This window comes from Setaria italica, chromosome VIII, assembly GCF_000263155.2.
Source record: "Setaria italica strain Yugu1 chromosome VIII, Setaria_italica_v2.0, whole genome shotgun sequence".
Lineage (NCBI taxonomy): Eukaryota > Viridiplantae > Streptophyta > Magnoliopsida > Poales > Poaceae > Setaria > Setaria italica.
The window spans coordinates 10,444,440-10,465,036 of NC_028457.1; the positions used below are offsets into that span (position 1 = coordinate 10,444,440).

General features: G+C 42.4%; 1 protein-coding gene, 1 long non-coding RNA gene and 1 pseudogene across 2 annotated transcripts in view; 1 reads left to right on the top strand and 2 right to left on the bottom strand.

The window, feature by feature from the left end:
* Positions 1–351: 351 nt before the first annotated feature.
* LOC101762545 lies at positions 352–12,054 on the bottom strand (annotated as a pseudogene).
* A 1,961-nt stretch (positions 12,055–14,015) lies between these two features.
* LOC101762952 (GDSL esterase/lipase At1g28570) lies at positions 14,016–16,740 on the top strand. The gene is made up of 5 exons (XM_004980288.3): positions 14,016–14,329; positions 14,414–14,635; positions 14,712–14,863; positions 15,033–15,306; positions 15,409–16,740. The coding sequence occupies exons 1-5, from the start codon at positions 14,080–14,082 to the stop codon at positions 15,621–15,623; spliced, it is 1,113 nt and encodes a 370-aa protein (XP_004980345.1). The 5' UTR covers positions 14,016–14,079; the 3' UTR covers positions 15,624–16,740.
* Positions 16,741–17,277: 537 nt separating this feature from the next.
* Positions 17,278–20,597, bottom strand: part of LOC111258141 — a 28,595-nt gene continuing 25,275 nt past the window's right edge. Inside the window, exons 2-3 of the long non-coding RNA XR_002678714.1 lie at positions 18,395–18,472; positions 17,278–18,231 (exon numbers count right to left, since the gene is read on the bottom strand). This is a non-coding gene — a long non-coding RNA (uncharacterized LOC111258141). The remainder of the gene's footprint in view (positions 18,232–18,394; positions 18,473–20,597) is intronic.

Consider the following 20,597-nt stretch of genomic DNA (forward strand, 5'->3'; position numbering starts at 1 on the left):
CAAATGCCTGTGATATGTGTATTGTGAATTGAGAGGGGTCCGTTATACGTGGCAAAATATCGAAAAAGGGGCGGTGCTTGTCACTTTGCCGAGTGTTACACTTGGCAAAGAGGGGCCTTTGCCGAGTGTCGTGACCATAGCACTCGGCAAAGGGGCATTTCCCAGGTGTAGGAAAGGTCCTTTGCCGAGTGCTATGGTCAAGGCACTCGGCAAAGGGGGCGGCTTTGCCGAGTGCCCTGGCGCCGGCACTCGGCAAACATATCCGCCTTTGCCGAGTGCCCGGGAGCCGGCACTCGGCAAAGGGACCGTGTTTGCCGAGTGCCACCCGTTAGGCACTCGGCAAACTCGCCGTTACCCGACGCCGTCAGTCCGCGGTTCGCCGAGTCCATCTATTCGCCAAGTGTTTTTTGGCCGTCGGCAACATGTTTGCCGAGTGTCCGAGTTTTGACACTCGGCAAACTAGGCTTTGCCAACACAATATTTGCCGTGTGCCCTTTGCCGAGTGTTACACTCGGCAAAGGCTTTGCCGAGTGTTTTCGTGCCTTTGCCGAGTGCCCCAGGCACTCGGCAAAAGTTCTGTCTCCCGTAGTGGGCCTTGTGTTCAGTAGAAGAGCTGAGGCCAGTAAGCTGCGGACAAGAACCGATAACAGTAGAAAATAATGGCCGTGTGTATGAACTTTGTTGAACGCCCATTGCAACCGCCATGTATACAGCTTCTGTTGGATGGAGACCATCCCATGATCCATACTTATCTGGGTTATCACACACCTTATAGTCTCCATATCCACAACCCACGCCTTTGGTAATCCCATAGGGTCATCTTCCACCACAACAAGCCACCAAGGGTGTTCCTTGATCCCTGAACCGCAGTGGCATGGGTTAAACAGTGGAATATTATCAACAACCATATATATTTTGTTGATTTTTGAAGGCTTCTAAATATTTCTAGTAAAGTCAACCCCATGTGTTCAATCCCAAATGCAACTAAAGAATGCGCAACATTAATTTGTTTTACACATATGTAATGATACTATCAGAAAAATGGGAATGCATAAAGAGAATTGCCAAATGGTACAACTGATATGATCTTCTCATCATATTCAACTTGTAAATGTTGTTACATAACGAAAAATAAAATTCTGATGACATGTTACTTTGTAACACATATATTAGTACAGCCTGCTGCTTCTATTTTCATTCTTAACAGAGGTCTGTAAACACTAAACACTACATTTTTTTTCTTTTTGTTGGATTCTGATATTATCCCTGCCTTGTTTTCTGGGGAAGATAACCTTAGTGCCTCACGCTATAAGTTAGATTTCTAACTTTGTGCTAGTGTAGAGAGCAAGAATATACAAATACCTATCATGTCTCACTAAAGAGAGTTAAACCATTACCTTTTACTAGTGTCGAGAATTGTGATAATACATTTTATCACTTTGCACAAGAGGATTTTCACAAGAAAATTCACAGAAAACGTGCCATTTCTAGCAGGAATAGAAAGAAAACTAAATTTCTGAATGGGACCTCGAGGAGAGAGAAGACTTATTTATGTGTTTTCTGAAAATATACGATGAATTTCATTGTGAAGAAGGCGCTGGGATCCACTCATCATGTGAATTACCTAAAGTATCATATCCTAGTGTGATACAAACTAAAATTAAGGTAGTGTTTGGTTCGGCGAACGGTAACATAAATGGAAATGGAATCAGATTGCACTGCAATCAGAGGTGGGATGCATGATTACTGTCTTTGTTTGGTTCACTAATGTAACGCTGTCGCATCCCCGGCACAACCATAAGCCAGCTACGTAGCAGCAAGACACATCTTCGCTGAAATCAATTAGCAACACGATGGCCATGCCGGCTGCCTCTTCACCAACGCTCGCCCGCTGTGCTCTGGCTTGTAATCTAGGACAGCCGCAGAGGCAGCAGAATCTTGATTCTCTGATCAAAACAAGAGCCTTGCTCTCTCCCATCAAAAACAGCCGCCGGAGGAGCCTTCCTGAACCAGTCAACTAGCAGGTGAATAGCTTAGGCCTCAGTGGTGGCCGCTGGCCGGGTGGCCTGCCGGTTCCTGGCGGAGCTACTCGCCGTTGTCTCCTTCCTCATCACGCACGGTCGCCAGGAGGCAGAGGACCGGAGGCGCAAGCACAAGCACACGACAGCATTTGGAGGGCGCCGCCGCACTAGAGTCAAGATCTGTGACAGCACCGCTGCTGTATCGTTTTTTGATTATGGTGGTTGAGGAGCAGTATCGGGCACGTACTGGCTCAGAGATCTGATTACGCGTTAACGGACTACAGACTGTTGCAAACAAACGGATGTAATGATAAGACTTACCTTCTATAATGAAATTACGTTACATTTTAGAGAACCAAACGACATCTAAGAGTAAAAATAAGAAGGCAGAAGGCAGACATCTAAACTCACCAACTTGTTCAGGGTATCTGAAAACCTCCATGGCAGCTCCATAGTAATCAGCATAGATAATATTCACATCAGGATGGGGCATACGAAGCTTGTCAGGCTCCACCATAAGAAGCTCCTTGTGGTGCTCTGCGAACTCATTCATCCACCTCAGGCAGTCTGTCTCTGGCTCGTAGTCATCTTCATTGTTGCTATGAAATCTCACCAAATATTTCGGGACGCACCCAATTGGGAGGTTCCCAGGAACGACCAGATTGTTGGCTCCTAGCCAAATCAGTTCCTGCAAATTGAACTCAATTCTATTATATTACTATCTATACAAGATCCCAGGAACGAAGCATCATCAGGGTGAGAGACCAAGTTGATAAGTGTCTTGGTCTATTTGTAATGAGTGATTGACTAGATGATTTGAGGCTTTACCGGTTGAGTCCATATTTCATACGTGCATGATTATCCTAACGGCTAACCGGAGACGTTGTGTTGCGTGCGTTGTGTTGTGTTGTGGTGTTTGTGTAAAATAAATATTGTGTGTTGTATCTCTTGGCTTGTGATATGCAGGTGTAGGATGCGACATGGCGGTTGATGGCATGAGGTGAAGGTCAAGCAAAAGGTTCATGCTGATGGATTAGGGCTGTGAAGGGTGGACATGAGTAGGCTTGGACCGAGGAATTTGAGGAGTCCGAGCGGAGTCATGGGCGATTCACAATGTGCACGGAAGAGCAAGAGTACACTGAGATGGAGACGGTGTCGGTCGAGTCAAGTGGGATGGAGGCGAGTCGAGTAGGCGGCCCGAGAGCGGGAGCAAAAGACTTAGAGGCGTCAAAGGCTTGGCAGAAGCCGGACACGCGTTAGCATCGGTGAGCCACATCGTATGCGGCGTGCAAGAGAGTTTGATTGGTTTGATCTCACAACCATGGGTGAGTCATGCCTTATGGGGTGTGCAAGAGGGTTTGAACAGTTTGGCCTCAAAACTGGGAGGTGAGTCACGCCTATCGGGTGTGCAAGAGGGTTTGACCGATTTGGCCTCAAAACCGAGGGGAGAGTCTGGTGCAGCCAGACAGCGTCGAGTCGGAGGATGCGTAGCACCATCGTGAAGCTTGCATCAAGGCGAAGTGAAGTTGTGAAAGGCGCCGAGTCTGTTCGATGTACGAACAAAAAGTTTGATGGTTTTACCCCTATGGGGTATTTGTGTTGTATGCTTCATGTAAGGGTATTTTTCACATTTGCCAATTGAATATATATATGTGGAGATGGCTGTTGGGGCAGACACATCTCTGGAGCTCTTCGGTGGTGGGCTTCTCAATTGTTTTTAAGAGCCTTTGGGAGGTGAGAGAGGTAGAGGGATGAGGGATCTTTGATTTGATCTTTTTGATATCTTAGCTTTGATTGTGCTTAAGAGTGAATTGTAACTGAACATGGTGAAGTAATCCAAAGATCAATTTTGTGCCATCTTGTTCCATCATCTTTGAATATGAAATTTATCTTTTTCGGTATTTTCGGAGGCATTTTTGGGGATTTCTTGTCCTTGGCATTTGGATTCAAATCTCGTTATATCTGTTGGGGGTTTTTGTTGTTGGGATCCTTGTGAGAAACATTGTTGTGATTTCCTCTCAAATCCCTCACTAATTTAGCCCGGATTTGGATTTCCCCGAAGTTTCCCTTCTCTTGTGTTCTTGACGAAAATCATGAAATTTAAGTTCAAGTCTAGATCTTTTTTAGGAGATCTTTTTGGCAAAGACTCAATATATCTGGGGGAACCTTTGGCGAGAATTTCATGAAGTTTGGACGTCATTTGATTGAGTTTCCCTTTTCTCTGGATCTTGACCCACGTAAGGAAAAACAGGAAGTTCCAGTTTTGGAAAATAGGAAGTTTCGATTTTTGCAACTTGCTTATTTTGGGGAGATCTCTTGGGAATGGACTCTTGATGGCTTTTGAAAGCTATGGTCCCAATCTCATGAATTTTGGAGTTCGTTTGATTGAGTTTTGTTATTTTTCTTGAAGTTCATATAGGTTGTTTGGGCAAAATTGGAGGCCGATTTTGAGAAGAGGAAGCTCTAGTTTTACAAGATTCCCCTTCGGTTTTGAGAATATTCTCCCCCGATTTTGGTTCCAGATGTTCCGATTTTTCTACGATGCTTTGGTTTCCTTTATAGCCCTTTCCGTGTTTACTTCCGCTTTGTGTCAAGGGTTTCCTAGTATTGTTCCTAGGTCTAATAGCATGTTATTTGGCTATGTGGATCTCGCAATTCTAAAAGAGAGGTGTGTTTGGTGATTTTTGGGATTAGGTCGGATTCCTTTGTTCAAGAAGAGAATTTTGATCGGCTCCCATTCACCCCTCTTTGGTCGCCCGTTCCAGTCCTTCAATTGGTATTAGAGCTTGGTTAAGGATCATACTACCTTAATCGGCTTTGTGATCCACAGGGCGACAAGGTAAAGGGTGATTTTGCTTGCGAATTTGATTTTTACGATTTGAGCTTGCTTTCAACTAATCCTAACCGGTGCTTTGAGTTATGGCACCAAGCTCTTGTTCTATTGGTTCTATGTCCTTAGGTGGTGCAGTCGCATCCAAGGATGACCAGAAGTGGAGAAAAAAGCAGAATGAGCTTAACAAGGATGATTAAGCGATGGCGTTAATGCATCTTTTGATGGAAGAGATGCCTCAAGAAGATGATCTTCGACACAAGCTTCACAAGATGAGTAGAGGTAAACTCTCCCAAGGTATAATTGGTTTGTTCACTCGCCTTTGTGCTCATGGCAAGAAAATTATTGAGCTTAAGAAAAATTTGGACATGTCTAGACTTGATAATGTGAATGCTTCAACTTCATGCAAGTCTAACTTAGCTTTACCATGCACATCTTGTGATGTTCTACGCATTGAAAATGAGAAACTATAAAGAGATGTTTTCCTTGGTGACAAGCAACTTGAGTCTCGTAGATGATTAATTGATGATCTCTAAATTGATATTGATGAATTGAACTTTTCCCTTGATTGCTTGAAATCTAAAAATGAAATGTTGAAATGCAATGCCTCTATGCCATGTAAATCATGTGTTTCTTTGAATAATGATCTTGATAAGACTAGAGATGAAATTGCTTTGTTGAAGGCTAATACTTCTTTACCATGTGTTTCTTGTGAGTCTTTGCTTGCTGAAATTAATCAACTAAAATTGACTCACACCACATGTGTAGATGAACTTGAGCATGCTAGGGCTAAAATTTGTGAAATGAAGTCTATGCCTTGTAGCATGTGCTCTTTGATTCTTAATGATGATGCTTGCCTTACTTCTTGTGATAATAATGATACCGTGCTTGATGTGAATGATGATGTTTGTTCATGCGGTCTCATTTGCATATGATGCATCGAATTGGAAAGTGAAGTTTTGGTTTTGAAGCAAATGTGCGATGATTTGAGCGCCAAGTTGGTTGAGCACAATGAGATGAGTGCCAACCTTGAAAAGAAAATTGAACTCTTGCATACCACATATGCGTGCATTGAAAAGAAGATGGATAATTTGAGAAATGCTCCATGTGGTACTTGTGATCGCCTCAAATTTGAAAATGACATTTTGACCACAAGATGCAAGAGTCTTTGTGCTAAGTCTTATGATTCTCGCAATTCTTTTCACTCAAATATTGGTGTTTCCAAAATTGCTTCTTCTCAACTGGAGTTGGCTTCTTCTATTGAGCGTGAGTCTTTGGATATTAGCACTTGTGCTAATGCTCTGGATAGCTCTTCTATAGCTACTCCTAAGCTTGTTGCTTCTCCCGGTACCGCCCAAGATAATTCAAGTGGCAAGGGTGCTTCTCACTTTTTTGGAACTCATACTCCCAAACCGAAGTTCCATTGCACCTTTTGTAAGAAAGATGGGCATACTGTTGAGTTTTGCTTTTGCGGTGTTAAGCACGAGCGACGTGTGCATGCCAAATCTCTTAGGAAGCCACGTAGCCTTTCCCATGGCATGTGTGATCTTATTGTGGACACCAAGTTGAGTGGTGTTGTTAATGCTTCTTGCTCTAAGTCCCAAGGGACTTCTCACTTGAATAAGAATGGTGATCCGTCCTCTCGGATCGGGCCTTCAAGTAGGCCTTTGTACCATTGCTCTTATTGTGAGAAAGATGGGCATCAAGAGAGCTTTTGCTATCGCCGTGCAAGACAAATGCGATGAGCTCGTCCTTCTAGGCCTTTGGTTGTTCATAGCCCTTCTCATGGCATGAACACTTGTGAGCCTAGTAAGAACCTACATTTTATTGATGGGTTTTATGACTCCTTTTCTAGGGAGTTAGGTCATGATTGTGGACATGCTTCTACTTCTTCTGGTATTGGTCCACGACATGTTTCTCATGGTGCTTGTGTTGGTTCTTCTCTTAAGACCTTGGCGGATCATTGCCTTTTTGCTAGTGGTAACACTCATTCTCCTTCTCGAGTTGCTCCTTTGAGGCATGCTTCCAAGAGTGTTTCAAAATCATGTCATTTGAACTGGCATTTGCATCATGCTAACCCACATGATAAGTTGAGTGCTTTTACTCGTGTGGCCAAGTTTTTGATCCCCAAGTATATGCTTGCTAACTCTTTGGGATCCAAGATTTGGTTTTCATTGTCCTCTCATGTGTAGGTACGGGGACGCGGGTGGAGGACATGAGCTAGAAGAGACTTGATCTTTTGCTTGAGATGATCAAGACTTGTACACTTGTATGGTGAGTTTTTCCTTTATTGTATACTACTCACTTGTGGACCTTTTGCATGTTTTATACTTATATCATGTTATGAATATACCATGGTAGGATAGCCACCTTTTCATGTTAGCATGTGTGATCTTCATGTATATCTTGTCATACTAACTTTGTAATATATCTTGGTGGATGATCCACATGAACATCGTGTCATGCTTTAACTTAGGCTTTATATTGGGTATTGGCACATTGTTCATTTGGTATCATTTTAGTTTAGTATCTTTTTATGATCATTTGCACCTTTTTGACATGTTTGCTAGCCCAAGCTTCTATTCATAAATGTAGAATCATCTTACAATGCTTTAATTCCTCTTATTGATATCATCATTGCATTGTGTAGCACGAATTGAGTTTTATCTTGCTTTTGGGCTTGTCTTGTCTTTGGGTTGCAGTTTGCTCCTCTTTGGATGTTCGCTTCCTTTTGATTAGTGTTGGAGCTTTCCATTTGGTTTTGCCCCTTCTTTTTTGTAGCTTTTCTTTTGCTAGTTGTCTTTGGTTGAGGGGGAGTTCGACTTGATTCAATGGGGAGTTTGTTCTAGGACTTGCTTTGGTTTTTTATATCCGCTTTTGATCTTCTAATTGGTATCACATTTGATCCTTCATTTGGATTTCATCTTGTTCAAGTGATATCATTTTGTGATCCTTCAATTGGTATATTTTCCATGGTACTCAATTGGTATCCTTGGTGGGTTGGGTTATTCATTTGCCATGGAGCTTTTCCTTGATTGGTTTGACCCCTTGTGAGCTTTCTTGATTTTGAGTCGAATCCCATCTCTTTTAGCATTGCATTTGCATATGTATCAAATTGCATTTTGTACACTTTGCACTAGATGAGCTTCTCCTATATATCATGAGCATTTCCTTATGCTATTTGTGATGTAGTGCATTGGTTGGTGATTGTGTAGCAATGTGCAGCATGTGCTCTTGATGATATTGTTATATAACCATGTTGAGCTATGCTTTTCTGACTCAAATGTTAATCTTGAACTATGAATTCTGAAATGCTTATCACGCATGAGTAGCTACCTATTATCCATTGCTCTTGCTCGAATGTTAGCTCCATGTTTAGCTTATGCTTGGAATTCATGTTCTTTTCAATTGGATATATGATCTAGGTATCATTGCAAATGTTTAGCCCATGATGCACCCTTGGGGAAGCATGGCTTCTTTGTGCCACAAAGGCACTTCATGTAACTTGTTTAACGTGAATGATGAAAAATGATGATAAGAAAAATTCAGTAATTCACCAAGGTTTTCTTGTTTAGTTGTTACAAGCAAGATGTCTACCAAAAGAAGTAGGCACTTGGTTTCAACAATCCTTAAACATGAATTGTGATGCATATGTGGGTGTTTGCAATGATCTCTTGTTGAGAATGTTTCTTCCTTTTATGACCTCTGATGGCCTAGCTTACTTCTTGCTTGAGTGATTCATGACTAGGTGCTTGTTCATGTGGTGATAATTTTATAAACTACTAAAACTTGACCACTTGCTTTGCCTTTTGCTTATATCATAATATCCTCTTGATGGTGATGTAATTGCTTTTTATGATCTATCTGCTTGTGCATTATCTTACTTGTAGTCTTTGTAAGTGTTTTGTGATATATTTGAGAAGCTTGGTAGGTTGTACACCCCATGACATGCATTGTGTGCTCTCATGTGATCCTTGATATTTTTATGGAAAGTTTTTCATTTGAGGGGAAGCATGCATTCTTTTGCTCTTGTGCATGCATTTCAATGTGGCATGTTTTTAGGGGGAGTGCATGTGTTCAGGGGGAGCTTGTGAACTTTGTACTCTCTTTTGCTGGTTGTGTTGTGCTTTTACCTCTTCTTGAGGAGCTAACATTTGGTTTGAGATTTCAATCTTTGCATGATTGGTTTTGAGCGCTTTATGCCTCTTCTTGAGGGATCATGTGTTTTCGATCTTCATATGATTGGTGTTGAGCCCTTTTTACCTCTTCTTGGGGGATCATGTATTCTTATCTCGGTTGTATCGAGTCGTTGCCCATGTCTTTAGGGACCGAGACTTTTCCAAGTTGATTTAGCCTTTATGATGCTTCTCATGCCTAGTGACTTTGATCTTTGCCATTATGTGGTTTTTGATCACTTGGATGGGAGTTTTACCTAATTGGTGTCATAACTTGACTTTTATGATTCTTTTCATTTCAAATAACTTTGATCTTGGATTTTACTTGGCTTTTGATCACTTGGATGAGATTTTTGAATTTTGCCTCTTAAACCATTTCTTTGTGCTTGAATGTTGTCAACACTCATTAAGGGGGAGATTAAGAAATCAAGTTGATATGAACCTTGATTTGATAATGATGAGCATTTGACAAATGTTGAAATGATTTTGAAGGCATTTTGGGATTCTATGAAGCTCTTGTGTCTTTTGGTTGACTCTTTGGTTGTGTTAAGTCTTTGCCCTTTTCTTTGGGAATGGAGAGTTTTTTTGTTTGGAGCTTGCATAATCCCTTCTCCTATCAAGTGGCCTTGTGTTTACTTTTACATGGCTTTTGGGCAATTGAATGAGTTCTCTTTTGCTTTCAAATCATCTTTTTGTTGGAGTTGTTAATGAACTCATCAAGGGGGAGATTGAGAGACCAAGCTGAGAAGTGCCTGGGTCTATTTATGATGATTTGAGGTTTTACCGGTTGGGTCCATATTTCATATGTGCATGATTATCCTAACGGCTAACCGGAGGTGTTGTGTTGCTTGCGTTGTGTTATGGTGTTTGTGTAAAAGTTGGACGGTTCCAAAGATCAATTTCGTGCCATCTTGTTTCATCCTCTTTGAATATGAAATTTACCTTTTTGGTATTTTCGGAGGCATTTTTGGGGGATTTCTTGTTCTTGCTGTTTGGATACAAATCCTGTGATATCTGTTGGGGGTTTTGTTGTTGGGATCCATGTGAGAAACCTTGTTGTGATATCCCCTCAAATCCCTCACTAATTTGGCCCGGATTTGGATTTCCCCGAAATTCCCTTCTCTTGTGTTCTTGACAAAAATCATGAATTTTAAGGTGAAGTCTTGATCTTTTTGAGGAGATCTTTTGGGCAAAAACTCATTACATTTGGGCGAACCTTTAGCTAGAATTTCATGAAGTTTGGATATCATTTGATTGAGTTTCCCTTTTCTTTGGATCTTGACCCGTGCAAGAAATAATAGGAAGTTCCAGTTTTTGCAACTTGCTTATTTTGGGGAGATCTCTTGGGTTTTGCTTCTTGATGGTTTTGGAAAGCTATGGTCCAAACCTCATGAATTTTGGAGTTCGTTTGATCGAGTTTTGCTACTTTTCTTGAGCTCCTACACGCTGTTTGGGCAAAATTGGAGGTTCCTGTTTTGAAAAGAGGAAGCTCCGGTTTTGGAAGATTCCCCTCCGATTTTAATAATATTCTCCTCCAGTTTTGGTTCCAGATGTTCCGATTTTTCTCAGATACTTTTGTTTCCTTTATAGCCCTTTCCGTATTTGCTTCCGTTTTGTGTCAAGGGCTTCCTAGTATTGTTCCTAGGTCTAATAGCATCTCATTTGGCTATGTGGATCTGACAATTATAGAAGAGAGGTGTGTTCGGTGATTTTTGGGATATAGGTCGGATTCCTTTGTTCAAGAGAATTTTGATTCGCTCCCATTCAACCCCTGGTCGTCCGTCCCGATCCTTCATAGGAAAATGTATTCGCACAGTGATTGTTGAAGAAATTTTGGCAACAACGCTGGGAGGGAAAGAACGGATTTTCTCAAAGGGCACTCCGGTCAGGAGATGGATGTTGTAGTCGTTACCCCGATTTCCCCAACCAAGAAGAGGCATTCGTTCATTAGATCCCAGCAATCTGTTCAATAGACAGAGCTCTGAATTAGCATCATTTAGAGAATCACAATCAAATGACATTAAGGCAGTGATCACATTGAAAGTGAGCATTGTCAATTGTCATTTTCACAGCAGTTCTAATTTACTATTGGTATCGGATCCAATGCCTCTCTCGGGTTCTGGCTTCACCTGACGTTTCGGCTTAACCGGCTCCTAATACAGTACTGCTACAGTGTTGAAGTCAGAGCTGGTGAGTGGCATGACGAAGGGGCCCTTATGCCTTATGATTTAGTCTTTCTGAAAAAAATGTGAAACCCCTGTGGGAGTAGCTCAAAGTTTGGTTCGCTGCCTTACGAAGTAATACAAGTTAACCCTATCTATCCGCAGGATGTGCACAAGGAAAGTTTGGTTCACCAGTACTGGAAGGGGCCAAGGAGCATGCGTACGCAGAAGTGGTGAACTAATAGAGAAATGTACGTACCGGGGAACCCACCGGGGCAAAGTAGTTGAAGCAGGTCGCGGAACCACTTCATCTCCAAGTCGAGGTGCACTCTGTCGCCCATGGGCACACCCCTTTCCCGGAAGAAGTCCGGGCTCAGTGCCATGGCACCGCCAACCGCAAAGTTGGCACCCAAGGCGAAGTCCTTTGCTTTCTTTCCCTTCCAGTACGGGCGCACGAACGGCAGTCCCAGCGCATCCGCTGCAACCATGCGAATTGCGAACTCTCAAATTAGTAGTACAAGTGTACAACGCACACTACTACTAATTAATCTACCATAGTTTACAATTGGTTGATGAAGGTGGAGGAGCTTGTGGTAATGTTGGGTACCGATGAAATCGATAATGAGTCGGCCGTTGGAGAAGCGTCCGGTGGCACGGTGGAAGAAGGTCTGACCGTAGGGTGGTCGGAGAGCGGTCTCGCGGGTGTCGTTGACGAAGACGAAGCGGTAGTTGCCAGTGTCCGTCAGCGAGTCCCCAAAGCTGAAGATCCGCGGGAAGCACGCTTGTGCTGGCACTAGAGCCACTGCCATTGCCACTGCAGGCAAGAGCAGTGGGCTTCGTCCTCTCATGGAGGCAAAGGGAGCCATGGTTTGCTCTTCTCGATCGGCTGGGGTTGTAAACGCGAGGACGATGCTTTTTGTTCGCCTCCAACAAAGTGAACGAATGGATGGGCTCCAGAGCAGACGTTGTAATCTCTGGCTCAATGGGCAGCGTGTTGGCCCTCATCTGCAGTGGGAGTGGGAGTGGATACCACATACCTTGGACAGGCAAATTAAAGCTCAAATTTAATGAAAATATTGAATACCGTTACAAGAATTCATTAAAGATGTAAATGTGAGTATAGATCTATGTAATCTGAAAGTGAGTAAAACGACAAAGAGCCGGTGTAGAGCGCATTGTCATGGACAGAAAAGTAAGTCACATAAAGAGAAAAAGTCACGCGGAAGAAATATAGCAAATCGGAAAAACAATAAAGGCAGACGGCACTACAGCAGCAACCATTCGGATGATCACATGCTTATAATATATAATGAGCTATTTGCATTATGCTTTTCTACTGTTCGTTTTTTTTATTTATTAGTGAAGGCATAAAGCACATAATAGAGCAACAACCGGATGATAATATATAACTTTTTTTTTAAAACGAGCCAGCGGGAGGGCTGCTGAGTACCCCTCGAGCACTGGGGCTACCATCTCAGTGCGCAGCTCGATCTGGTCTGCTTCACACCATTTTTGGGCCGAGACCCATGCTCTGTGTTGAACTTGAACCTAACCACCGGTGAAGCCACCACCACGTTGCCCGATAGCACACGCGGTCAAAGAGGCCCATATATACTCGGTTACATTCCCTCCACCGGAGAGTACAAGGTGCTACGCACTCACATGTACGCCACGCGTGACGACGAAGGCGACCACGTCGAGCAGACATGCGATGTCATGACGCTCGGGGCCGCCGATGGTGGGAGGTGGAGGGCGAGGCCATGCCCTCCAGTACCCGTCTCGCCGCAGTCGGGGCAGACAGTGGTCATCAATGGAGTAGCCTACTCTTGCAGTGTCAGTACTACATCGACAACAACCCCACCAAGGTCAAGCCAGACACGGTAGCCTCGTTCCACATGGCGACGGAGGAGTGGAGGCAAGAAACATTACGGGGACCAGTTAACAGCCATGTCGTCGCCGTCGACAAGACCCTCTGGTATAATCTAAGTAACAACAACCTCGAGTTAGCTGTTTCGGATGGCTGCTTGGTCATGGTCCAGCATGGCTTCCGGGTGTGCTCGATAGACCTTTGGTTCTTGGAAGACATGGACGAGGGATTATGGACCAAACGATGTTCAGCACAGTACGCACCTAGCCCTGCGCATGTGAAGATCGTAATGCGGGTTGCAGGGAAACGAGCCCTGAGAGTGTATGATCCCAGAAGAAGAACGTGGGCAGATCTAACCGAGTTGAAACATTGTTCTGGTGTCAACATGTACACAGGAAATCTTCTGTCGACTCATCAGGTTTGCAGGGTTGATCAGTCTCGAGTTTCCTTGTCCATCATAAAGCTGTTTTCAGCGTATATCCCACAACATTTTAGACGATATCTGCAGTAGAGAAGACAAATGAAGATTTACGTTGCCTTGGTCAGCGATGAAATCGACATGTCTTAAATAAATATGGTATTTTGGAAAGTTGTTTCTAAGTTGCAAGCCATGCTATCCGTATAATGCAACTCTGGATTGTCGACACTTTATGATAATGTTCGAATAATCCAAGTAAAATCGGTGACTTCCTTCATTGATAAACCTTCCTTCAATTCGTTGTGCGTTTAACGACGCGTGCACGGCGCAAAGTTGACAAAAAAAAATTTAGTGAAGTTTTGGATCAATCATAGTTGCCAACAGATATATGATTCGTGATAAGGAACTTAAACAGTTGAACTGACGTTGAGAAAGAATATTTACGATAGCATATCTCTGTCTATCATCTCTCTCACACGCAAGAAGATTTCCTATATGCGGCGTGTAGTCTTATATAAGACGCTCAAGTGCTCAACTAATCACCCAAGAATTCTTGCCACCTGTAGCCATTGGTGATCTAGCTAGGAAGATCAGCTGGCATCGACGATGGCGTCTTCCCTTATGCTTGTCCTCCCCTTCTTCCTCCTCGTCGTGTGCCCGTACGCTGCCGCGTCGGCCAGGCAAGCTCCCTGCTGCTATAAGAGGCTGTTCAGCTTGGGTGACTCCATCACCGATGCCGGCAACCTCGCCATCGTGGCCCCTAACATCCCCGCCATGGCGTTCCCCTATGGCGAGACCTTCTTCCACCGCCCCAACGGGCGCTTCTGCGATGGCAGGCTCATTGTTGACTTCATTGGTAACAGTAACACTAGCACTTCGTTGTTCAATAATTAACAGTCGGCAGATGATGATAATGATGCATATATGATTGGCCTTGCAGCGGAGGCGTTGAAGCTGCCGCTCTTGACACCGTTCCTCGCCGGGAACAAGGCGGAGGACTTCAGGCAGGGGGCAAACTTCGCCGTGTCCGGCGCGACAGCTCTGAGCCAGCAGTTCTTCAAGGACATGGGGCTGGACCTGGCCATCATTCCGCCCTTCTCGCTGGACGTGCAGGTGGAATGGTTCATGCGCGTGCTCAACATGCTGGGCCCAACGGAACAAGGTAGTAATCGACTGGACAAGGTAATCACTTAATCTATGTCTACGCCTGACGATAAGCATGTGTTTAATCTCTGCAGAGCGCAAGGACATCATGTCCAGCTCTCTGTTCCTGGTGGGGGAGATTGGGGGCAACGATTACAACCACCCCTTCTTCCAGAACAGGTCCTTCAGGGACGAGATCAAGTCCCTGGTCCCAAAAGTTATAGAAAAGATCGAGAACGCCACCAAGGTAACCTAAGAATCCAGAGCCTTGTTATGATTCACAACATAACAAACTCAAGTATATCAAAATTAGAAATTGAATTTTGATACCTTCCTATGCTATATAATTTTAATTTGAAACCTTCACAGATGAACCCTAAAAAACCTCGCTCATCATGTACAATTATATACATCAGGTGTTGATCGGCCTTGGAGCGAAGACAATCGTCGTCCCCGGGAACTTCCCCATAGGCTGCATGCCGAGGTACCTCACCATGTTCCAGAGCAACAACCCCGGCGACTACGATTACTCCGGGTGCATCAGATGGCTCAACGACTTCGCCGAGGAGCACAACCGCGCGGTCAGGCTCATGCTGGAGCGCATCCGTCTCCGCGATCCGACCGTCACCGTCGTCTACGGCGATTACTACGGCACCATCCTGGAGATCACCCGTAGCCCTGATAAACACGGTAAAGTTGAGCCTGGTTTCGTTCATATATCATCATGTCAACTTCTGTATAAAATACTGAACAGACATCGGTTAAACTGCTTCTGGTCATGTAAACTCGCAGGGTTCAGGAAGGACGTTGCCCTGACCGCGTGCTGCGGCGACGGCGGCACCCACAACTCCGGCACGCTGTTCTCTTGCAACGCCACGTCGATTCTGTGCCCTGACCCGTCCAAGCACATATCCTGGGACGGGCTTCATCTCACTGAAGCTGCGTACCAATTCGTGGCGCGTGGCATCCTGGATGGACTAATTGGGTCCTCCAAATGTAGATGCTAATTGAGCTTCGCAAGGAACCTACAAGTTACACAAATTTAACCAAATCATCGTACTTCGATCAACTCAATTAAATAATTCAAATGTGTCATAAGCAATTGAAAATCATTCAGGATAACACACCTCACAAGCACAACATGTTCAACATCATTGTAACATATCTGTACGTAGTCCATCACATTACATAAAATAGGTTCAAGTTCATAACATTTTGCAATTGGACAGTTCTATCATCGCACTCATCGTACGATACAACACAAAATAAGAACACTATATGCTGATATTGCCCTTCTCAAAGCCATGGCCATCACTTCTCACCCGCACCTACGTCTGCGGGATAGTAGTACCCAAAGATGGCCTCAAGCTGCCGAATATCTACAACAACTTAACGATGGTACTGTGAGAACGAAAGGTACTCCACAGAACTTATCAAGGCACTATTGAAGAGACCTTCATTCATATCGGCTCATTCGTATCGACCACAAATGATCCAGTACGAATAAGTCATTCATGCTGATGTATAATACAGCCAGCATGTATAATCTACTATTCGTGCCAACTCTAAATAGAGCCGGAACGAATACGATAGTCGGCATGAAAAACAATTATGTGCACCGGCCCTAAACAGGGCCGATGTGTATAATCCTTATTTGTTTATTTAGAGCCAGCACAAGATTATTCGCGCTGGCTCACGTACGGACTTGAAAATTCGTAACTTTTACATATAAACTCGGATGGAGATAAGTTTTTATATCAAAATTGTACAGTCGATGAGATCTAAAACTTTATAGTTGAACATTTTTCAATTTGAAGTCATTTAGATGCCCAAAATTTCAACTTAGCCATGCTTTTGCTTTCTCCCTTATAATTTGAATTTCATGTTTTATTTGGAAATTCATAACTTTGTGATATGGATTCGCGTGAATACAAACTTTATATGAAGTTTTACATTTTGACCTGATCTACAACTTTGTAGTTGAAAGCTTTTCAATTTAAAGTCATTCATATGTCAAATGATGTTTAAAATTTCAGCTATGTTTCCTGCCCTTGTAATTTGAATTTAAATTGTATTCAGAAATTTGTAACTTTCACAAAAGGTTTTAGATGGAGATAAATTTTATATGAGATTTATATGTTTCAATGAGATCTACAACTTTGTAATTGATAATTTTTTGTTTTGATGTCATTTAGATACCCAAATAATGAATCCAAATATCAAACAATAAGGGTCAAAAGGATAAAACTTCCTTCTCACGCAGGTACGTGTTGTAGGTGCTATGGCAAGGAAGTAACGCGTGAGCGGGTAGGTCATGAGTTCGAAATACGCAATGCGTGACAGTGAGCATAGCTCGGGGGTGGCCTCCAGGCCTAGTAAAATTTATTTTTGCTATTTGCATTATAAATTCCTATTTTTACTATTCGTGATGGTCTGATATCCCGCTAGTATGTATAATTCGTTATTCGTGCCGGCTTCAATGCCGGCACCAATAACCATATCCCACTGGTATGTATAATTCGTTATTCGTGCCGGCTTCAATGCCGGCACCAATAACCATCCATATTCGTATCGGTTTAGGGGTGTCAGTCCTTCCACGGGTGCGAATGAGGTTTTCACACTGCACGGATGAGGTGCTCTCAAGGAGAATGCATGTGGTTACCTAGCAAGGAATTGGTATTGGCAATGAATTTGCATAAAAGCAACTACATTTGATCAAGTTATAATAAGCAAAAGACATGATATCCTATGATCTCTAAATCAAGCGTCAAATAAGCAATAAGTAAACATGATCATGTGAACATGATCCCAAATATTTCATACATTAAAGTCCAAGTACACGAGGGTGCTCTTTAATCGGGAGCATGGCTACTGCAATTGATCAAAACCCTGCAAGGGTGTACATAGACCTAGGATAAGTGTTGATTCATGCCTATAACTGTTTACATACTCACCCGGTGATGAACGAACGGTGACAAATGTATAGATGCACTGGACACAACCGATCACACCTCATCCCATGTCCCGCGCCAAATCCAGCCAAGGCATGATACGACTTATGTTGCTTGGCTTGCCATTACCATATTATGCATGTGGTTTGTACGAACTAATGCTCAGGTATCATAGCGATAACGACCAGGCCTCAATCAACCAAGAAAGGCTTGTAAAGTGAGCTCCAATCTCAACATGATCCTACCACACTTGCCCAAGTTCGATTCATCATTCCACTAGTTCAGCTTAATTTTATTCACTTAGCTACCTGTGTAGGAATTAAGCAAACATGCCTACAGCTCGTGATAGGTGGTGACTTTCCCACCTCTCAACTTCTACCGAAGCTAAGCATGGATATTAGGTTCGACGCCACAATAGATATTAAATGCTTTTCGACAAGGACTACTTGGGCCAATCTCAATTTCATAGGAGTTTCATGGACATTAAACTCAATGTCACATCAGCAATTTTGCTGACTTGGCAAGTTCAGTACGAGGAGAGAGAAGAAGGAGTTCCATGAGATGTGAGAATAGTTTCATCCCATGACACTCAGCAGGTGCAGTCAACATCATTATATGCATGCACCTTTTTCTTCACTGTACCAAATCGCCATCCGTGTTACACCTGAAATGGCAACTCAAATAGAATTATCAAAAATAAATTTCAATTTTGAAACTAGATCTAGCAAAACTTGAAAGATAATGGAGTGAATATTTTGTTAAAAACCTCAGTCAAAGCCTCAACTAGAATGCTAAACTATACAAGAGTTAGTGTGCTACAGCCCTACCTGGCAGTTGGAAACACGCGCACGTTGTTTCTTGTTCCATGCCCACTGGCAACTGGTCACGTTGTCTTGCTTCGTTTACTGGAATAAATATTTTGTTATTAAAAATGGCAGTGGTTGTGGACGAGTTGAGATTGCCGGAAATGAAAAAATGGCTGGTGGATTAATGAAAGTCGAACGAAAGTTCGCGGAAGATGCTCTCGGGTCGTTGATAGTGCATAAATGTAATCATCATCTGCAAGAAATAATTAGCCTGGAAACTGAAGCGCCCTTCCTCTCTCAATGTCAAATCACCACGAAAGCAAGGTAGCATTCCAACTATAGGGATTTCTTGCGAGTCGAGATGGCTGAAATGATGGCGAGCGCCGCCACGTTCGTGATGCGCTCCGTCATCGGCAAGCTGACCGCCAGGCTCGCTGAGAACTACCACCTGGCCAAAGACGTTGAGCGCAAGATTCGTTTCCTGAAAGACGAGCTGAGCGCCATGGACGCCGTGCTGCAGAAGCTCGCAGACAAGGATGACGACCAGATCGATGGACCGTCCAAAGATTGGAGGAACAAGGTGCGTGAGCTATCCTACGATATCGAGGATATATTGCATCGACCGTTTGATGCTCAATCACCACCATGGAGGTTCCAGGGCCAACTTTGTGCGCAAAGCCACGCGTAAGGTGAAGGAGTTGTGGAAGGACCTGGCAATATCAAAGGAGATGCAAGAACTCAAGAGCCTCTTGAGTGAGCAAAGCGAGCGGGCAAGCCGCTAACAACAAGGTTCAAATCCATCTGATTTGGACTATAGATAAGAGCAATCGAAACCAAATTAGCTAAACTAGTCCATCAACCCGTGCTCCCGCACGGGCTAATGTTTTTATATGCTATTGGATTTGAAAATTATTTAGAAATTAAACTCTTAGCTAATAATTAAAATTGTTTACCTACTGCTCTCTTATTTTTCCAATACTTCAACATAATACTTATATAGATATGTATCTATCTTTGTCTAGTTGTGATTGATTTTTAATTAATAATTATTCTATGCACTTTTTCATTCATATTCATACTTTTTCCATTTTGTATCGCACCTCCAATTCTATATACGTTATGTTTAGCATACAAATCAATATTTTTCATCGATTCCGCACATACATGTATACATGGTCTAATGGTGGCACTCATCATGTGTATATACTTTAATGTTGTATTTTTATATTAACAATGACATAAATAGGTAATTTAGAATTATATATTAGTTTACTTTTTGATATTTATATGATGCACATGAAGATAATTAGATTAAGGTTTAGGTATTTACTTTAGGTTATTTTTAATAACGACATACGTGGGTAACATAGATAAAATTTTAGAATGACATTTTAAGTTATGCTTTATAATGATGTGTATTAGTAAATTGGATAAAGATTATGGGGTTACTTTAGATTATGTGTTATAATAGCTGAGCTCGGTAATTTAGATATAGGTTTAGAGCTCATTTTTTGAATATTTACATAATGACAGTGGTGGATAACTTTTTAGAAAATATAATAAATCAATGGCTATGATTATTAGAGTTTACAGGATTGGTGTTTGATGTTTTTAATTTTATGAGAATCTCTCTTTTTTCTTGCTTGTCTCATGGGAACTAATGCGGAGTCTCCAATGGAAAAAAATGAGACTACATTACTACAAAACTATTACCATAAGCTACCTCTCGTTTGTTAAATATTCGAACACAATACTTATGTAGATATTATACTTAATATCTTCATCCAATTGTGATAGATTTCAGTTAGTAATTACTCTATAATATTTTCATTCACATTTATATTCTTTAACTTTCCACTTTGGACCGCATGTATGGGCTTGAATTTGTTTAGTGAACCCTAAGTTTGAGTGCTCATAAATTTAATAGAACTATCCATAATGCTAAATATAATTTTAGCATAGAAATGTATATTCCCATAACTTTATATCCTTATAAATGGTGACACACATCACCCATCATGCGTATAGACCTTAATTATTATATCGTATACCAATAGTGTAAGATATAGACGATTTAGAATCATATATTGTTGTATATTTTTAATTAAGGTTATTTGATTCAAACATAGGGTTACCTCATGTTATTTTTAATAATAGCATGTGTGGGTAATATAGATGCAAATTTAAGGATCGATCGCTAGATTTCCACGGAACCGACCTCGCC